Here is a 20,757-nt window from a genome sequence, read left to right on the forward strand (position 1 = left end):
CAAGCAGATCCCCTGCATATCAAACACTGAAAGACATCCAAGTGCATAAGGCATTAATTGGCATTTCCTGGTTAATTAGCTGAACATTGAGATCAGGTGACCTTCCATAAAACTATGTAAACTACTTCTAATTGAAATCTCAAAAAACAACTGGCAAATATGATCAGATGATTGAGTCTACAAGCAGTAAAGATTTTACACTGCTTATTCATTCTGCAAACTGAAACCAGCAGCTCCAAAGCAAACAAGTCAGAAGGCTCAAATGCTGTGGCTCCTGCCTCTGCCCCCAGGTTTTTTCCTATGTGAAATGAGGGGGCAGGACTCAGAAGGCCTTTTTTTTTTTTTTTTTGGTATTTCTGAAACAGAACTCTGATCCCAAATTACATAGTTCAGGGGAAGATTACTAGGTAATTACAAGTCATCAAAGAAGATAAACCAGCAAGAACATGCGAGTTAGCAACCTGGTAAGAATGGCTGTTCTCATGGGGGACTCTGAGCCATCACAGAGACTTGTATTTTGCTTGAAGTTTGTTAGATTTACTTTCCTGAAAGGAATGAAAGCAAAAAGCAATCCACTCCAAGGTGTTTCTTTTTCCACCTGCAACAAATGGGCACAGATGTGTATCACAGGGCTACTCAAGCTTCAACATATCAGTGTGGTAGCCAGTGCATTTCCACTATAACAAAAGCAGAAAGCTTCTCTCTGCAAACCCAGGTTATGTTGCAGTTTGCTCCCATTTTGTTCTAAGCTTAAGGATGTTCCCTCCCCTGTTGCCTTCTCTTCTTCTCTATCAGTTCCTTCAATTGTCAGGTCATCTCCTTTCTCTACCTGATGCAACCATTTTCTGCAGGCCATGTTCTCTGCACTCCATCCCGGGGTGGCTCCTTTAATCCCACCTCATCCTCTGGCAACTCACATTTTATACTCATGTTTCTGTGTTACAATTTTGTGCAACTCTTGCTTCTTGCTCAGTTCTTTGTAGCCACAACTGCAATGATTTCTGATGGAGTAAAGCAGACTTCTTCCACAAGCAAGGTGTTTTCTATGCTGCTGTTCCATCAGCTGCAATGGGGGAGATGCAGGGGTGCTATAAACCACCCCAGCACAGAACTGCAAGTCAAGGCTAGAAGTGCCTGAAGTAACACGATTAATGCAGGACACCAGCTTAAACACATGATTTCTACTCTAAAGCAGTTCTCCTCAGAAATATGATAATGTTACTCTCCTTTAATGGAAAAGATGCATTTAGTTTAATAATTCTGCTATCCCAGAAAGAGAAGCAGATTCTGTTCCCTTTTTTATCACTATGGCAACTCTCTAAGATACTGGAATCTATTACTGAGTGTGGATAGGAAATAGGGTATTTCACTCTACTCTCACAAGCCAAAGAATATACAAACTTCCAAGCTGAAAAAAGAAAAACTTAAAATCTTTGTTCAGCTGACTTGGACTACACAAGACATCTCCCATTGCAATGTTTTGAGTAGCAGGTGTGGGAGGTACTTCCTCTTTGTTTTGCTTTTTCATTATTTTCAGACCAGAACAGCAATTCAATTTCCTCTAGTTCCTGGAGCTTCATAGATATTATAGATCAAGTCTGTGACCAAACCCATGTACCTCATCTGATGATGCAACTCAGAGTTGGTATGACAGAAATGAGAAGTTCACCAATCTAATTTAAAAGATACCTTAGGACCAGACTGGATCTTCATACTGTGCCATTTCTTCTATTTTTAAAGCTTACTCTTTTCCTCCCTTCTCGATCACTGCTGACATACCACAGTACTTCCTCCTCCAGCCCAGCATCAAGGAGCTACCCTCTTCGGACACAAAGCATCTAGGCCATAAATAAATCCTGTCCTTTCCTCCTACTCTAGGTTTTTATTACCTGTCCCTTCACCTCTACTACTACAGCCAGTTCTCTCACTCAAGCAGAGTTACTTCATTACCACCTATTCCTCTGAGGCTTCCAGGACATGCAACCAATACAACACACTGCAAAAATCATTCACCACTACAAGCACATAATTTCCTATTCACAATTGCTTTTTTAGCTTCCCCTCCAATATGCTGTCATAAACCACAGAACTGTATACAGTTCTGCTCCTTGCTACCCATTTTCCTTTGGGAAACTCTGCTCTCCTCTGTTGCCCCAACCCACCTTTCACTCCAGGGCTTCCAAACATAATAAAAGGTCTGGCAGGACAGACTGAGTTTACTGTTAGTTTTCCTGCAAGAGAGAAAGCATCCTCATTTGCAGGCACATGCCAAGGAGCAGCACCTACCTCTGACAACACTCCTGGGTTTGTATCTTCACCACCACTGACTACATAAAGTTAATGCTGTAATTTTTTTTTTTTTTTAAATTAGTTGGTCCAGACACATTAGTCCAGGAAAAAAAAAAAAAAATGTTATCTCTAAGTTAAATGTTGATTTTCATTAAGTTCTGAAGCCCTGACTCTTCTGTACAAAAATGGAAGAAGGTTATTCTGGCCAAGTATTTAAAAACAAAACAATACCACCACATGTGGACTAGCCTGACAGCAGAAAAAACACTGAAAGGTTGATACGAGAATCAAAGAACTCAAAGCAGCACGGGTTCAGTGGAAAATAAGCCTGATTGAAGTAATCTGATTATGATCCAATCCTGTAAACTAAAAATAGTTATTGTTAATATTCAATTCAGTACCTACTAGATTTTTAACTGGGGAACAGTCCTAGAAAGAAAGGAAGCAAGCTAGATAAGCTTGGCTGGACTTTGGAAGCTGTGAATCTGCAAAGTGCTTGAACAACAAATCTGAGCTCTCAATATGACAACAGGAGGTATGAAAAGAAGACTGGGCAAGCGTAAAGTGACATCTTTATGCGGTTGGCTTGATATGAATGCTATTGCAGTGACGACGATCATGCTGTATTAGTTCTTCATGAATGATACGTAAAAGTGACAGGATTCAGAGAAGCCTCAAGAACTATTCAAAGGACTAAAAGGCATGGCTACAACAGACGGTCTAATTGCAATCTAATAGCCTAATTTATTTAGCTTACTATTTAATCTATATCTTTAATCTAATCTTTAATAATTACTATTAAAGTAATTATCTTACTAAGACAAGGACTGAAGTGATCCTAAAGTACCGATATTGGGAATAGAAAGGTGATAACACAAATATCTTCAATTTGCAAAGACATATCAACAGGTAAGAGCTGAAGCTCTATAGCTTCAAAGCAAAAATTAGAAAAAAATGTAAGTGACCAAATTCCATTGATATTCTTAAGATGATATTAAACTTTTATCTAAATAGTGTGTGCTTCTCCTCATCAACAGGAATTAATTCACAGAATGGTTTGGGTTGGAAGGGTCCTTAAAGACCATCTAGTTCCAACCCCACTGCCATGGGCAGGGACACCTTCCACTACACCAGGTTGCTCCAAGCCCCATCCAACCTGGCCTTGAACACTTCCAGGGATGGGGCATCCACAACTTCTCTGGGCAACCTGTGCCAGCGCCTCACCACCCTCACAGTAAACAATTTCTTCCTTATCTCTAATCTAAACCTACCTTCTTTCAGTTTAAAACCCTTACCCCTCGTCCCACCACTACACTCCCTGATAAAAAGTCCCTCCCCGTCTTTCCTGTAGGCCCCCTTTAAGCACTTGAAGACCGCTATAAGGTCTCCCCAGAGCCTTCTCTTCCCCAGGCTGAACAACCCCAACTCTCTCAGCCTGTCCTCATAGGAGAGGTGCTCCAGCCATCTGATCACCTTTGTGACCCTCCTCTGGACTCATTCCAACAGGTCCATGTCCTTTTTTATGTTGGGGTGCCCCAGAGCTGAATGCAGTACTCCACATGGGGTCTCACCAGAGCAGAGTAGAGGGAGAGAATCACCTCCCTTGACCTGCTGGTCATGCTTCTTTTGATGAGGCCCAGGATACAGTTGGCTTTCCGGGCTGCAAGCGCACACTGCTGGGTCATGTTGAGTTTCTCATCAACCAACACCTCCAAGTCCTCCTCAGGGCTGCTCTCAATCCACTCATTGCCCAGCCTGTGTTTGTGCCTGGGATCGCCCCAACACATGTGCAGGACCTTGCACTTGGCCTTGTTGAACTTCACGAGGTTCACAAGGGTCCACCTCTCAAGCCTGTCAAGGTCCCTCTGAATGGTATCCCTTCCCTCCAGTGTGTCGACCGCACCACACAGCTTGGTGTCATTGGCAAACTTGCTGAGGGTGCACTCGATCCCACCGTCCATGTTGCCAACAAAGATGTTCAACAGTGCCGGTCCCAATCCCAATACTGACCCCTAAGGAACGCCACTCGTCACTGGTCTCCGCTTGGACATTGAGCTGTTGACTGCAATACTTTAAGTGTGACCATCCAGCCAGTTCCTTATCCACCGAGTGGTCCATCCATCAAATCCATGTCTCTCCATTTTAGAGGATGATCCCTGGCTGCTCGAACAATTTCTCTGTATTCCTCCCAGGCTACCTGTCCTTGTTTCCACCCTCTGTAGCTTCCTTTTTGTGTTTGAGTTTGTCCAGGAGCTCCTTGGACAAAAGGAGCCAAAAAAAGCCACAAGCCATTCACAAAAGCCGCAAGGCCTAAATCAGAGGTATTAAAGTCTGACTTTGTATCAGTGTCATTTTTATATGCCTAATTCTTCATAAAATGGAACCTAATAATAGAAAGGGAATTAGAAGTTCCCTTCTGCTTGTCTAGAGATAACAGAAAGGTGAGAAGAAAAAGTCATCTCAGGAAGCAAAAATGATCTAAGATCATGACCAAGCTGCCAAGTCCATTAACCAAACCCAGAGACAAGTATCAAAGTCCAGGAAAGCAGAGATGCAGAACAGAAGCCAAAAACTGCATCGAACTATTATATCCACCTCTGCATCACAGAACTGTATTAGACTGAGCGTGGCTAAGCGCAGCTTCGGATGGTTGCTCTTCTAACAACATGAGATCAAAGACAGGGTAGACTGCAAGACAATTTCATTCATTCACTCAATCCAGCAGCAATTAAGTTGCCTCTTCAGACTGACATTGATTGCAGGATCACAAACCCAGTTATGTTGTTAGCTAGGTATCCTAAGGAAACTGGTCTTAAGCAACAGTGCTGTGACAATCAGCATCCCATCTCCTCCCCGTTCCTCAAATCAATTTTTCTCTAATCACTTTGGAAATCACTGGTCAATTTGACCCATTTTTGTTAAAGGTTTCACAGATAATTAAGTTCCTAAGATTGCTGAGTACAGAGATGGACAGGCAGATTATGACACTCAGATTAACATCTCCACAAAGAAAATGCACAAAGACCTCTGCCATTACCCACTGTGTTTAGCAGCAGACGGAGTGTCCAGGGCTCTGAATGAGCCACCATTATTGCCAGTTTTGCCCTGTCAGCACCTCAGAAAGATTATCTGAGGACATGCGAGGGAGCTGAAAGCACAATAAGAAATGGTTTAGAAGACCCTTGGGGACAGGTGCTGTGAAGAACTACAGCCTCTATAGTGCCGTGAGGATACACAGCCAATATACTGGTTATGCTACTCTCAGATCTGTTTTGGCAATAGAAAAATAGGAAGGTCAGAGCCTTTTTTCCCCACCAAACTGTTCCCATGCTTCTGAATCTGACAAAATAGATATAGGAAGAAGACACAAAGACAGCCTTTTCATGAACCACCACTATCCTTATATTATTCTGGAATTAGTCTATGGTACAAAAGCTAAAATCAATTTAACTGTAAGCCCCAGATTAATAATTTAAATTATTTCAGAGAACAGAACATGCATGTCATAATTAAGAAAAGGAGAGAGAGAAAAGGCATCCTGCATATGATCTGTTTTGATAAAAGGCCAGATCTTCACAAACTAACAGTAATGTTGAAGAGTTGCATATGTGAGAGCTTGCCCATTCAAAAGTATAAATTGCCTTAGTAAGGCACATTTGTCACTCACTACTGCCTTCCTCTAAATCCTTCATATTTGCAAGGAAGGACACTCCCCCTACTTCCTCCTGTTGTACCACTGAACCCAGTGTGAAATAACATGCTGAGGAGACAATAACTAGTTCCACCTTTCAAAAGCTACCTATAAACTGTGATTGAGTTTTCTGAATGCCTGAGCTGTAACTTTAGAGTTATACCTTAATCAATAGCCTTAGGCTGACAGAGCAACTGTGCATAAATAATCCAACCCTTCTAGAGCCATTGCTACGCAGCATCTCTCAGGCTTCATCCAACCCCCTCTATGTGTTAGGGACACTTTTCTTCTCTCACTCTCTCCCCCCCACCCCCCACCCCCAAAAGAGCAAGCTGGCAGGAAAGAGAAATTCTCCACTTCCCACTATGACCCACAGATCCAAGAAGTATTCTTTGGTTTGGCATGAACAGAATGATTGGGTATACAGAAATGGTATGCTGCTCCTGCCTCCAAGCTATCACTGTCGCAAGTCACTACAGGACAGGGATGATTCAGAACTTCTTTCATACTTGCTGCCACCAAGCCATGCAATCCCATGCACCCTTTGCTTTCCTCTTTTATGAGCCTCACCAAAACCAGTCACTTAATACTCTATTATCGGACTAAGCCTTCAAATTCCTTGTCATCAAATTACTACACCTGCTTCAAATCCGAGCTTTCAACACGCAACTTGGTTAAAAGGCTCAGCATTTTGTCCTCCTTCTCTCTTCCCATCCATTGAAATGTTTTTGCTACTAAGAAGTGTGTCACCTTGCTTAGCTTAAATAATTTTAACTTTCTTCCTCTTGATCCTTCTCTCAAGACAAGGAAATCAAGCAGTCAGGTGTCTCAGATGTTCAGAAGTTATCAGTTAAAAATTATACAAAATACTGTGAATGCAAGAGTAGGTCTGCTCTAAGTAATGGAGGAACATCAGAAATTCAGACTGATAGACAATTCAGCTGCTTCTAATACTGCTAGTAAGCAACAGTGAAAGAGGACAGAACTGCTTTCAAAAGGCTTATTTCTGCTTTCCAAAGTGGTAACTCAATGAGAGACAGAGACCTGTGCTTTGCCATCTGCACTGCTTCACCATTGGCTCCCAGATGAGTGTAACACACACAAGTTCAGAGCTACTATGATCTGGCATCAACCATCTGGAGTTAATCCCTCCCCAGTCCCTGTGCGCTATTGCCACAACTCCAATCAGCTGCTTTTGCTTGCACGCTCAGTACAAAAGATCAGCTTTCCAGCCGGGCACACACCGAGGACTTTGCACTTTGGACTCTTATCTACCTCTGGTATGAAACACAAATCTCTAACAAGCAAGGTCCACCTAACCGATTAAGGCTTTCGGAGAAGTGTAAAAGAAAGCTCCATTAGGAATTTATGTTCATTTGTGAAGTGGGAAAGACAGGCTTTCTTTACTATGTTGGCATCATCTTGTATCTGTTTACTGACAAAAAAAAAAGTCTCTACTAATTACTATTTCATCCTATAGTAATGTGTTCCAAAAGAAAGTCACCACGGTGCTTGGAATGTATATGCCAGAGGGACAGATGGAGAAGCAAGGAAAAGATTAATCATTTTATGGCAGAAAGCCAGTGGCTTTACCAAAAAAAAAAAAAGTGAATTCAGTTTCAGTGCAAGAATGGTAGCAATCCTATTATCTCAGCTGAGGTGAGAGCTCCTCACCTAAACCAATCTGCAGATTTGGCAGTCTGACAAAAATACTAATTTAAAATTCTCACTTTTAAAGTCAGTAACAAGAATGCCTTAAAAAAAAGTAACATTTTAAGAATCAGTTTTGAGAATTAAATCATGATCTGGCTAGCAGTGTTCAGAGGAAGCCTATCTTGTGCTGGAAGTCTCTACTCTCCCACCTCTAAGCTAACTGATATAACAAAAGCCTACCGCAACAGATTCATGAAGCATTCAGTTTACTACTGAAGAGCAAGACACTCTAACTCAAAGAAAAATACTCAAATGCCCAGGAATAATTGTAATTTACTTCATCCTTTATTACAGGATGAAAGATTTGGTAAAGCTAGAAATAAAATTTTAAAAATCCCATTAAGAAGAAGCCAGGTGTTTTATTACCACTTGTAATAAGATTTGAAATTCTCATCCAAGCATTTCACAGAGGTCAAAGACAAATTTAAGTATTCCAAGGCAACAAGACCACTTAAAAAAATGTACAAACATTTCTGCATAATTACTGAAATACAAAAGACAGAATTTTGCAGGAAAACGCTCTTTACAAATGACTGGATATATAGAGGACAAACTCTTTTAATACGTTTACCTAGAAATAAGCCTTTTCCAGGAAAAAGAAAAAAAAAATCATATGCTTACACTGTATATATGCCTAAAGAAAGAAATCGTCTCCAAAATTCCACACAAGCCCGAGTACTAATACAATGCAATATAACATAGGAAGAATCAAAGTAATTTCTGCACTGAGCATCGCTGTTGTACTTATGAATCAAAAATAAAGCTCTGAAGGCTTACTTTGTAATGAGTGTAACCTCTGCAAATAAAAACTTCAAAGCTCTAATGGATAATTAGCCACCGTTGATCAATGTATTCCAGTTGCTTTAAGAGCTTTTATGACTGCCAAGTAAAAAAAAGTGGCTTTCTTCAGATAAACAAGAACTATTCTTACCACATAAGAATAGAAAGTTGACCAGAACAGCAAAATTAACTAAAGATGATTCAAAGGTTTGTTTCATCAAGAAAACCTAGTTTGGACACAAACACTAATTCAACACTTAAAAAGAGGATTTTGAAAGACTGAAATTCATTTAAGATACACCTCTACAGATACTTGATTGTATATTCACAGGCCAAAATCTTTATGAGTTACTTCTAGAAGCATCAGCATGTACTAAAACACATTTACAGTCCCATCAAAACAGCATTTTGTAACACAAGATCTCAACTCAAGTATTCCTGTCCTCCCCCAATTCCTATACTTCAGCATCATTAAGCTAAATGCAGGTTTCTAAACCATCAGCAAATCTCAACACAAAGTCCGTGCTTCTTCCTTTATTTTCTGTATTGTAAATACTAGCCTTTTGAAATGTACCCAACAGGCCACAAAAGAATTTACAGATGTGTCTGCCAGTACCTCAGCAGTTCTGAAGTTCCTATAGTTGGCTGGAGACAGCCAAGTAAAAGGAGAGCACGTCATGCTCCAAAAATTCAGTATTATAAGGAATAAACTGTTTTGGTAAGAAAAACAGTAGCACTATTTAAGAGATTCTTTCCCATTTATCTCCCAGAAGCTGGCCAAAGATACATTATCAGGCAGTCTGTGTGATACGATATTCTACAGAGGTGGGGGAAAAGGCAAAAGTAGCTCTACAGAGTAACAGCAACAGTAAAGGTGTCTCAAAAATATAATGAAAAGAGGTATTCTGCTTCCTTTCCTTACAGTATATACTCTCCTTGACAGACATGAATCCTAAAGGAAAACTGGACACACTGAAAGGAGAGACTGCACTTCTAAAAGAAGTAATTATTTTATTTCAATCCAGAACGGGGTGGGAGGGGAGAAAATCAAATAGACAAGAAACAAATTTCCACTACAGGTTACATTAAATGAAAAAAATCAATATAGCTTACTCAAAAGAACCACTTAGCACAAATATCATAGTCTGACATTAACAGTAACTAAGGAGAAACATAACTATAATTTACACTGTTAAAATAATTTTTTAATAACTTTAAGAGCCAAATATATTTATTTTGAAACACCACAATGACTTCAAGAGCTACCTTGAAATTTCCAGTTTTTCCATGTTCTCCTTGAAGATTTAATAATTCACATGAAGCTATCAAAAGACTTCTCAAAAGGTTTTTAAACAAGGTAAGATCTGATGGTCATCTTTAAACACATGCTTAAAATTGAACAGTGTGAACAAACACTGTACACACACACTTCTCACTGAAAGCAGCCTGCACACAGAACTATCCAGAAACATAGTTTAACCCAAGATGCCCAACATCAGACTAAGAAAGCAAACACATCTCATTCCAAGAGTGAAATCCCATCTTCGACCTGTAGTGTTCCAACACTTTTCCATTTCCAGGGTACAAAGATCCTCCCATTGTAAAGGTAGCTATTTAATTCAGTCAATTTGCCAAAAGTTTCAAAGGGCACTTGTTTTTTGTTTGTTTTTAAAAAGCCCCTTAAAAAAGAATACCATACAGCTAGGACAGCATTATGCTGCAGTCACTCTGAAAACATAAAAACATTTCTGCCCTGAAACAGCAGCATCTCTCAGAGACTGCTGAATAATCTATTTACTACTCTCTTCTAAAATTCTATTTCACAGACAGGTCCTGTTGGCAAGGATGTTCCTATATTTAACGTGCTGTATTTTTATTATGATTCATTCTAAAACAAAGGCACTACTGAATCGCTTTTATGGCACAGTATGCTGCTTATTTGCCAAACCTAAAGCAGATACATACATACACATACTAAAGAATACGACTACCACTTTGGGGCTTGAACATCTTCAGAACATGTAAGTACTAACATTTCCAGATGCTACTTACAGGTAGTTTTTGTGGCATCAGGAGTTCAAAAATCATCTTAAGTCCTCATTCATCTAAATCTCAATTCTACAAAGTATTTCTGGCCTTACAATTAAAGCCATCGCTTGGATTACATACCAACAGTTAAAACACAAACAATAAGCTTAGTATGCCACTTCCCTCCCCAGTCACAGCAGTTTCTGGAGTAAATACTCTTTACTGTAGTGGCAAGGAGGAAGAGGGTGGAGAAGAGGAATGAGCATGTGCCATTCAAAGCCAATGGACAAAGTTGCAGCAAACTGTCTGCAAATCAATGCCACACACAAATGGATTTACGCTTCCAAAAAAAAGCAACAGGTATTTACTCCAAACATTCACAAGAAGAAAGGAAAATGCTATTATATTTTGCCATTCCTTATACTCAGCCCTGCAAAGTAAACTAGCAACTGTGTCAATAAGAATTCAGGATATTTTTTTTTTTCAGATGTGGGGGGAAACTGTGTATTGAAACATCTTTCCTAGTTTAAAAGTTAATCTTTAAAGGTGAAAAATAGCCAGCCCACTACAACGTAGACTAGGGCATGCCCTGTGTAGCCTTTTGCATTGAAATTTCAACCCCCTAGCAAAACGAGGGGATTTCAAAATTCCGAAGTGCAACTTTCCAGCATAATGTTATTTTTTGTCTGATGGTAGAAGGTGTCCCATTTGTACTTCAATGAAATGTTTTTCACTTGAAGTCACAGAAGGAGAATCGCCTCCTCTCACTGCTTCTCCACTCCTGATCTGTTTCTTAGGTAGGTTGACACAGTATATCATGCCATACGTAATTTTCCAAGTTTCCTGCATTGCCATTTTTCTAAGGAAACAGACCACCAGCATTTAGTTTTCAGACCACAATACCAGCTGCTTTGACATATTTCTGTATGTACTTCCAATTACAGGATTCCCAATATAATCACAGCTCACTGTCAGATACAAATATTAAGTTTATCTTTTAAGTAAGGAGAAGTTTTGAGACCTGCTAAAAGGTCTTGTCATCAGAAATGCTCCTGTGAAATAGACTCCAATCACGCATATAGATACTATTAAGAAAATTGCTACAACAAAGACATTTCCTTCTGACTGAAGTAACCAGGCATTTCGTAACTTCTACACACCAACATTTAAGTTGGCAGGTTTTCCTCCCTCTCAACATCTGAGTCATTTTTTACATGTGTATTAAAAAAAACCAAACTACAAACATCAGCAGGAAGATACATGATAACAGTCTAAAAACTAGAAAGAAATAATTTCAGTCACATCTGCTAGTAAGGACTCTGAAGCTTCTGTTTTTTTAATAAACCTTCTGAAACAACAGTGGAAATCTTGGTTTTAATCTCTGGCTTCCAAAAGAACCAGTGGATCCACTAGTTTCACTTCCAAAACCTTTCAGATACACTACTCAGAAATAAACCCCATTCCAACAAAAACTGAAGAATTACAAGACAGTAACCAATATGATTTATAGTGACAAAAATCTTTAACGTTTGTGTTGCGTTACCACAGTAGAAGATAATGGCACAACTCTACTCTGAAAAGATACCATAAACATTTCCCTTCTGTCAGCTGGATGATAAGCCAATGCAAGTTAACAGAGACAGGCTTTTTAACTGCCTGAGTTGGAAGCAGAAGAAAGGGAAACCCAGTTGTGGTCTGCCCCCATGAAGGCTGACTGTTCTGTTTCTTGAAGCATTTACCTTGCAGCACTAGAGCCACACTGAACCTAGATACCTGCTTAAGCACAAGCAAAGAGCCAAGTGACTATCGCTTCAAAGATCTTCAATGACATTGCACAACTGCAAATGAAATTTAACTCATGTACTAGAAATAGGAAACAACTCAGTTTCAGGTGCCAGGAGTAATAGTTGTGGTAAGTGAGCTTTTTAAGTCGCCAAATCTCTTCGCTGTATCAGAATAAATTCATCCATGGAGTACCACTTTGCATAGTCATGTTTCAAAACAAAACCACATTACAGATATTTGAATTTTACTACGAGTCAGTGAGTTTTGCTGTTATGTGTTTCTGTACATTTATATCCTTCTTCTGTTTGTATTATTATAAAAGCACGTATGTCTCTTCTCAGTAGAAATGCTGTTTTGGTGATAGTTATTCAACAGAGAACCAAGCAACTATGGTCAAGTCTGTGACATTATTAAGAGTCCCTTCAAACTGGGAAGCAGCATTATTTGGAATACAATTTGGACTGGCTACTTGTGTCTGCCAGATGCACGGTCTGCTAAGAGACAGTCAGCTTGGCAGCCTAGTACAGACAACTTAAGAGAATAAGAAGCAAATTAACTGCAAGTCATGTTAAAACAATTCAGGCAGATTCAGACAGATTGAGAGTCACCAGAGAAACAAACAGCACCAGCAGTTTGCTAAAACACACAGAACTGCATAGGAATGAGAACATCTTCAGCTGACTTAATTCACAATCAGCAAGCGTATCTAAATCTGCTACTCAGCAGTATCAACTGGGTAATCTGTTCAAATAGTTTGCTTCATTTTTTCTCATCACAAATTTTCATTACTACAGACTCCTCAAAACACCAAGTCAAGTAACGTAACTACATACACAATTTAAGTCTCATATCAGAAATCTTGCTCTTTAACGTAGTTCATTATCTTATTAAATTTACTCAAGATTAATATCCAACACCACTCAGTGAACAACAACAGGGAACAAAATGTGAAAGTGCTTCTCAAAGGCACATTATATATACACCCAGCCTAGAAACAACAAATAACAGAATCCAGTTCTTTTATAGCTCAACCAAAAGAGACAACTGGTTATTCTCTTGGTAGACATAAAACATGGTTTTACTGTTTTCTGAAGTTCACTTCTGGTAAGAGTTTCTCTTCCTCTTTAATCTGAAACTTCTCCTACTGCAACATGCACTGCCATGTGGCTATTTTGACTAAAACAAAGTTGAAAACATGCATTACTGAAACAAATTAGGCCAATACAGTTAAGAGAAAAATCTGAAATCATACACAAAAATCAAGCACAATAGATCTGTTCTTGCACAGTTAGTGATTATTTTGAACCTGTTAAGATTTTTATGTCGATCCTACTACTGGTACCAACTTCCAGTGGGGTTTAAATACAGACAAACACAGGTAAGGAAAACTCAACAACTGTACACAGCACTTGGAAGTCTGTATCTAAACTCATTACTACAGGATCATCTCCTGAAATACTACATTGGAAGATCTGCCATCCAGATCAGCTTTTCTATCAGTTTGTCCCTGCCAGGCAGGTTCTAGCTTATATCAATACAAATATTTTCCTTTAGAGTTTTCAGAATATGTAGAATGAGGTTACTTAAAATCTACAATCTTGAAATAGCATTTTACAAAAAAAACCAATAATGTTGGGATCCCCACAACTAGGTATGAAAATAAACAACCATTTTCTCCTGATCTCTTTACAGATTCAGACTAAGATCTGACCAAACAATTACATCCTTTTCTGGGGCATACAGAGCCCAATAACATGTTTGATTAAACTGCACCTTTCAGAAAGAAAACTAACCTTGAGGTAGGTGTACTAGTTCTATAAAGAAAAACACTTTGAAAGGAACCCCCAGCAAGCTGTAGTTCCACTGCAGCTTAAAAGCAATGGCTTCTACAGATCAGCTGCCACACACAACTCCCTGATTTTTTCCTAAGTTTCTGCTGCTGGGTACCAGCACATCCTTATTGGAGCAATACAGCTCTAAAGTTACTAAAGAAAAGGTGATTCCTTTTACAGAATTGTATAAGGAGACATTACACCTTGGAAACACTTGAAAAAGAAAACACTCAAGAGTCCTACTCATCTCAATGGAACTTTACTACTTCTTAAGGGAAAGAGCAAAAGTACAAATTAGGTGAATCGCTGTCCAAAACTCTTAACAGAGTGCAAAAAGGAGTTTGAGAGCCATACAAAGTAAATGGGAATTTCCCAACATTTTCTTCTGATTTTCCGCAAGCTTTGATAGCAGTATTAGGACAAGGGGAATGCATCGTGGCAAGAGACTATATAACATCTCATCTACAGAAACACAACTTCAAGCTCTTGCCAGCCACAATGAAGACTTCATCTCCCTCATTTGAAAAAGATGAACTCTCACAGCAACAGGAGAGTATCAGGCACAGAGCGTGCTTGCAATGAAGTGCTCATTTCTATGGAAGCAATAGACCATCTGCTTAGCTTTGCTACTGCTTAACATGTTCCGACAACCAACAATCTTAAAAAAGGAACTCTAATTTAAAAAGATTTTCTAAATGTTTTCTGGACTTAATGGACTTTACAAAAAAACCATGGTACAACACAAAAGGACAATTCTACTACTACTGGAAATCACTGTGACAAGATGATCTGTTCCTCTACCCCCACCAAGTGATAATTGTTCAAAGAAGAATCCTTCTGCTCTTTTAAGCAGATTTCTTAAAGAACTTCAACCCAGTCAAATGAAAACTATCCTTGTAAGGTCATCCAAGAAAACAAGGCCACAATGCCACAGTTACAAACAAAACTGTTACAGGAAAGGAGTCTGGCAGTGAACAGAGCAGAGATATATACAGTAGCATAGAAGAGAGGTTTCCTCAGAGGTTTCCAGATGATCTCAGACAAGTCAAAAATCACAAAGCAGGGGCTCTAAATAAATCTGAATATGCAAATTGCACAGTCACAGCCAATGAAGACTTCAAATCCTTGCTATATTAAGTTGTTGTATCTTTAAGTCACAAAATCTTCTCAGGCACTACTCTACTCCCCATTTCCAAAAATATTCTAGGCTATCAAGGACATGCTATGTACTCCAAGAAAACAGGACTATGATCTTAACAGCTATTGTTTAACTTGTACTGACAGGTTGCTTCTTCCGGAGGATCATATGAAATCTATGGAATCCTTTGCTCATGTCTCTATAGATTGAGGAAGTATTTTGCTTTAAACTCTCTCTGTCAATTGAAAAACATTTGTCTTGATGTCAGCACCTTATGGCCCTCTGACACTGAGAATCAGTTATTTTTCATCCCCTTTTAAACTGGTTAGGGGTAAGGTTTATCTGCCACCTTTGGCTTATGCAAGCACATGCATCATGAGCTTGAGTTACCACACTCCTTTCTGGCATACTTTTCATTCTTTCAAGAGCTGCCTTAAAATGTTAAGTCCAGCTCAAAATTAACAGTAATGGCTTATGATGCTCCAGATGAAATGAATCCCAGTTATTTCTGAGAGCAGGTGAAAGGATCAGATCCTGGATTTTTTTTCCTCCTTTTTCTCTTGCTAGGAAGAATGCTTATAAAAACATACCACAAGAAAGAAAAACAGAAAAAGCAATGGACTTTCCTTGATTAGTCATTTACTAAAAAAGGATTAGAACAAACCATCAAGGAAGCAAGGTCTTGACCAACAAAACTGGTCCCAAACCATAAAGGGTCATGAGTGCTATACACTGCATATAAACACACTGAATCGAGAAAAATGGGTTTCTGAGCCATACTTGAATGAGGTTAATCAGTGATGCACATCACTTATTTTAAACATAATGAGAAAATCTTGGTTTAAAAAGTTCTCTTAGTTTTTTTTTTTTCTGCATTTGTGTTTCACATCTCTTTCTTTCCCTTAGGATATATTGCTACAGTCACCACCTAGAGAATTTGCTTCCAGCCTTGACACAGTTCTTCAAGCATGATGTCAGCTCCATTTTAAGCCATTTAGTCAAGTTAGGCACATTCACTATTAGGTAGATCAGCTGCCTCACCACTTCTATTGCTGCTCTTCAAATCTTTTAAACTGTATACATTAAGTGGTAAACATCAGGGAACAGGAGGTAAAAAAACAAACCGACCCACATTCTCCTTCAGCAGAAATTTCAGTTTCAGAAAAACAAACTCACTGAAACATTTCTTTACTTTTCTTAAAAGCTTTCATCACAACTGGAGCATCAGTAAGAGAAAAAGCTATTAGGACAATAAACTGGGGGATGGGAAGAGACTGGAAAAGGATGCCAATCCTCAAATGCCTACTAAGGAAAATGGCAAAAATAGTGAATGCTGCTGCTTGTCAGAAGAAAATACAGGGAGCAAGTAATTTGTTCCAAAATGGAAACACAAAATATTTGTGTAAAACATTGAGCTCACCCACTCTCTTACTGAAGAAAAAAATCAAGATGTAAATAAAGTAAAACAAAAACAACACACACACCCCCCTACACAAAAAAAACCCCAAACCACCAAACGCAATGCTTTTAAGCTTCATCTTGTTCAACAAGAGATGGAGCCCTGGAAAACACCATTTTTTCTATTCTTGTAAGTTGGCCAAGTTTTTAAAGTTGTCTTAAGTGCTAGCACCTTCACAGAAGCACCATTTTATTACTTACACTCTGTCATTAAACAGTCCTACTTTTTCAGTTTCTCCGAACAACTTTGTGTGTAAGGACTTCTGAAAGCACTAAATTTGCTCTAATCTTTCAGAAATGCATCACCAGTGCTGAGCACAGCACTGCATAAGAGAACAAACTAATGATTTATGTAATAGGGATACTTCCGCTATTCTTTTCCAACTTACTCCTTGTTCAAATTAACTTTTACTTTAGTTCTTGAACATATGCTAACTGAGAAAGTCCAGACTGCCTTCCCAAGCTGGCGAATCCCATTTGCAGCTGGCATCAGGCTAAGACTGAAGTCCTTGAAAAATGAAATTTGTCCCAAGTGCTGGCCTATTCCTTACCAGGGGTGGGCTTGTTCAAGATAAACCAAGACCTCACAGAACTTCCCCCACTACGTTCATATATACTCTGTCAGATGAAGACCTTAGGCAGGTTCCTTTGCTTTGGGGTAATTCTACTTGAGTTAGTTCACATAGAAAATTAGTAGTTTCATCACATAACTACGTAGTGGCGAGGAAAAATCTACTCCTAAGAACTTAGATATCCATAAGCTTATAGAAATAAGCCAGATAATTAGAATTTGTCACTCTTCCCACAAATTTCAAAGAAAAACAAATGAAAGATAAGCTGATTTTCTTTCTGTGCAGACCAATCCGCTCCACACAACAAATTTAGCCGATTTAAAGACTGGAGACTGCTATATCCACTTTCACATGCTATGACCTTCACTCACACCACAAGCATCTCTTCCTTAAGCAAAGGGATCCCCTTCACTGCAGAGAGAATGCTTTTTATGTTTGTCTTTTTTTTATTTTAAAAAATTAAAATTAACTGTACAGTACTCCACAATGATGCCAGCATTTCTTCAGAGAACATGACATACACTTTTATGTCAGGCAGTGCAATTTTTTCCACGATTCCTAACACATCAATGAATTAACATTTACGTGTTAATAAACACAACAATAATGACTAGTGATGTACGAACAGATAAAATATCAGAGATTATAAAGTATCTTTTTATACGTGTCAGAACATAGTGGTTTTGCCATCAAAATTTCAGGAAGGAACTGTACCAAAGCAACATAGACATGAGGCACACTGCTATCCAACTGAAAGACAGGAGGAGCAGCAATCAAAACACTTCTCTAAGCTCACACCTGGAAAACAAAGAACTAAAAAGCAATGACTATATCAAGCAGGGACCAGAGCAGTGCTCCAAGACAGAGGCAGATACTTCCAGGTGTATATATTCCCTGCCCCAATCTGCAACAGCCACTGAATTAGGCTTCTTGCCCAGACACTGCCCTTCCCTTTCACAGAGTTTGCCTTAGCTTAGTAATCTATGTGAAGTTTGATGTTTTCAGATCACTTCCTCTGTATTTGAAAAACATTCCCTGCACAGCTGTGGACAGTAGTCCTTGACAGGAAGACCAATTGCTACACCTCTCCCTTCAATCTACAAATATTTCTCCAACAGTTTTCACATTGCTTTAGAAGATATTGCTGTCTGGTAGCTAAATTGACATCCTGCACAGAAGTAATCATCTGCTTCCTTTTTGCAGGATTACACTACTCTTTTCTAATTCACCCTGCTAAGATACTATCCAGCTTTTAACTTCAAGTATGTGTTTTTCAACAAGTGCTTTCATTTCTGATTACATGAGAAATACTGTTTTAATTATCTTGCTTTCATGCTATCACTGGTGACTGAAGCAGTTAACTACAGACTCAAGAAGGTGCGTTCTTTAGTTCTGTTCCAGAAAAGAATCTACTACATTTTCTAAACATCTGTATGGAGAAAAACCAAGTGCAATAAATAGAATATATTAAGTTATATGTACATACTTTAGTCATTGCTCCTGTCTGTGCTGTATTCAGTCCGGTGTGACCAGCCATCTGTGGAGATACTTGGGTTAAAGTCTCTGCCAGCACACTGCCTGCATTCCCCTGCATGGCAGGGGCAGAATATTGCATTCCTGCTCCCCTTCCTCTTCCAGCTGCCCCAAGAGATCCATTCATTACCTGCCCTTGTCCTTGCTGAGGCTGATTCATTAAACTGTGACCAGAATTACTGTTGAGAAGGCTCTGGTGTGTCTGACTGAAATTAGTATTCATACATATCCCAGGTCCAGTCTGTGATGTTGCAGGGCTGCTCGTCACCATCCCCACTTGTTTTTGTGCTTGAGAGTTCAGAGTTTGTGATGCAGGTGTGGTAGGTCCAGAGGTGCTTGCTGCTTGCTTTGCCAGGCCTGAAGCAGAAGAGTCTCCCTGGTTTAAAGGGCTCTTACCCATAGCACCCAGATTACCGATATTAGCACTGTTCGGCTGCCCTTGAACTTGACTACCAACTCCCTGCTGGACAGGGCTATTTGAGTTCACATTTCCAATTCCTGGGTTTAAGGAAGAGCCACTGCCTCCCCTTAGAAGTTCAGAAAGTTGTTTGTGTTTGGAAGCTGCATCTGGAACAAGGTTCCCACTGCTGTTTAAAAGGCCCAACTCGCCATTGGGGATCAGCTCATCAGGAAGGTCATTTTCCAAGTCAAACAAAGATCCAAAATCTACAAGTTAAAACAGAAACAGAGGTGAGAAAAACCATGACAAACAAGTAACTAAAATATTCATCTACACTACTTTGTAGTAGTCTTAAACAATGACATGCATTAAAAGGTCCATCTTTACCCAAGACTCAATATTGCCAGCAAGAAAGCAAGGGTCCCCATAATGTGAACTCCAGAGCCTTTCAGAAAGCACAGTCGTCGATACATACTGTGCACATACAACCATACAGGGTAGGGCACTGGTCAATACGTAGTTTTTTCGCAAGACTTTTGACAAAACGTCATACCAAGCTTAAGAAACTAAGGTGGCACGAATACAATGATCTAACGTAACTCCTAAATTTCTCTTCTTTTAGCTAAATGAAGGCGGCAGAAATATCAAGAGATTTTTCCTATTGATTTACTCTCCCAAAAGAGCCATTACATCCCCTTATCCGACCTTCTATGTAATCCCAAACCACTGCATTTCACCCAGCAATCCTACCTCAACCTTGTAATTTATGTTTGCGCATAGCCAAAAACATCTTCCAGCTACGCTTCGAAGCTTGATCAAAAGACAACTACATCTTCAGTAGTTTGATCCCAGTCTCACATATAAAGATGTTCAATATCCGTTTCTAGTCATTGATTTCTATCATGATCCACTACCTCAGAAGATCACAAAAGGCAGTCAGCATTTTCTCCTCCTGATGGCTCTTGAATCCAGTCACTTCTTGATCCCCAAACAGCTCAAATAATTCAAATTGCTCTCTAAGTGCCCAGCCCAATATTGACAGAGGTAATCCACACACTCTCCAGATGAGCAAAATAAATCAATCAAATCTTCATTAAGCCACTTGAAGGAACTGCTCTGCCTGGCTGGAACATTGAGACTGATAAAAAGTCAGGGGGGGTGGGGGGGTGGTGGTGGTGTGTTTTTTAAAAAGGAGCAGGTCAGGTTCACTACAATATTTCATTGCTCATCATAAGCAGCATCTGTGTAACAATGTTATTTTAGTATGTAACTAAAAATAGAAAGTTACTTGACTGTATATAGGTACTTCCATGTGAAAGTGAAAGTTATATATTTGAAGACATTAGGACAAGTGCATACAGCAATATTAATAAACATGTAAGCAGACTAGCCTCAATTCATCAGAGCAGCTGTTCAAACATGCAGCACATGTCAGAAAAGTTCTCCAGTCCAAGGATGTGATCTAACCCAACCACTTTTTACTGTAACATAACAGAAATGTCTGAAAACTTTATTTTGCCCCCCAAAGCCAGCCCTGA

General features: G+C 39.3%; 1 protein-coding gene across 7 annotated transcripts in view; it reads right to left on the reverse strand.

Moving 5' to 3' along the window:
* LOC115335526 (CREB binding protein) overlaps nucleotides 1-20,757 on the reverse strand; it is a 99,075-nt gene that overhangs the window by 65,114 nt on the left and 13,204 nt on the right. For 6 of the 7 annotated variants that reach the window (XM_041120390.1, XM_041120391.1, XM_041120389.1 and 3 more), the window contains exon 2: nucleotides 18,773-19,485. In XM_041120390.1, the coding sequence (XP_040976324.1) occupies nucleotides 18,773-19,485 (713 nt within the window). The remainder of the gene's footprint in view (nucleotides 1-18,772; nucleotides 19,486-20,757) is intronic. The other variant, XM_041120392.1, reaches the window with a different exon arrangement.

The sequence above is a fragment of the Aquila chrysaetos genome, chromosome 25 (genome assembly GCF_900496995.4).
Source record: "Aquila chrysaetos chrysaetos chromosome 25, bAquChr1.4, whole genome shotgun sequence".
Classification (NCBI taxonomy): domain Eukaryota; kingdom Metazoa; phylum Chordata; class Aves; order Accipitriformes; family Accipitridae; genus Aquila; species Aquila chrysaetos.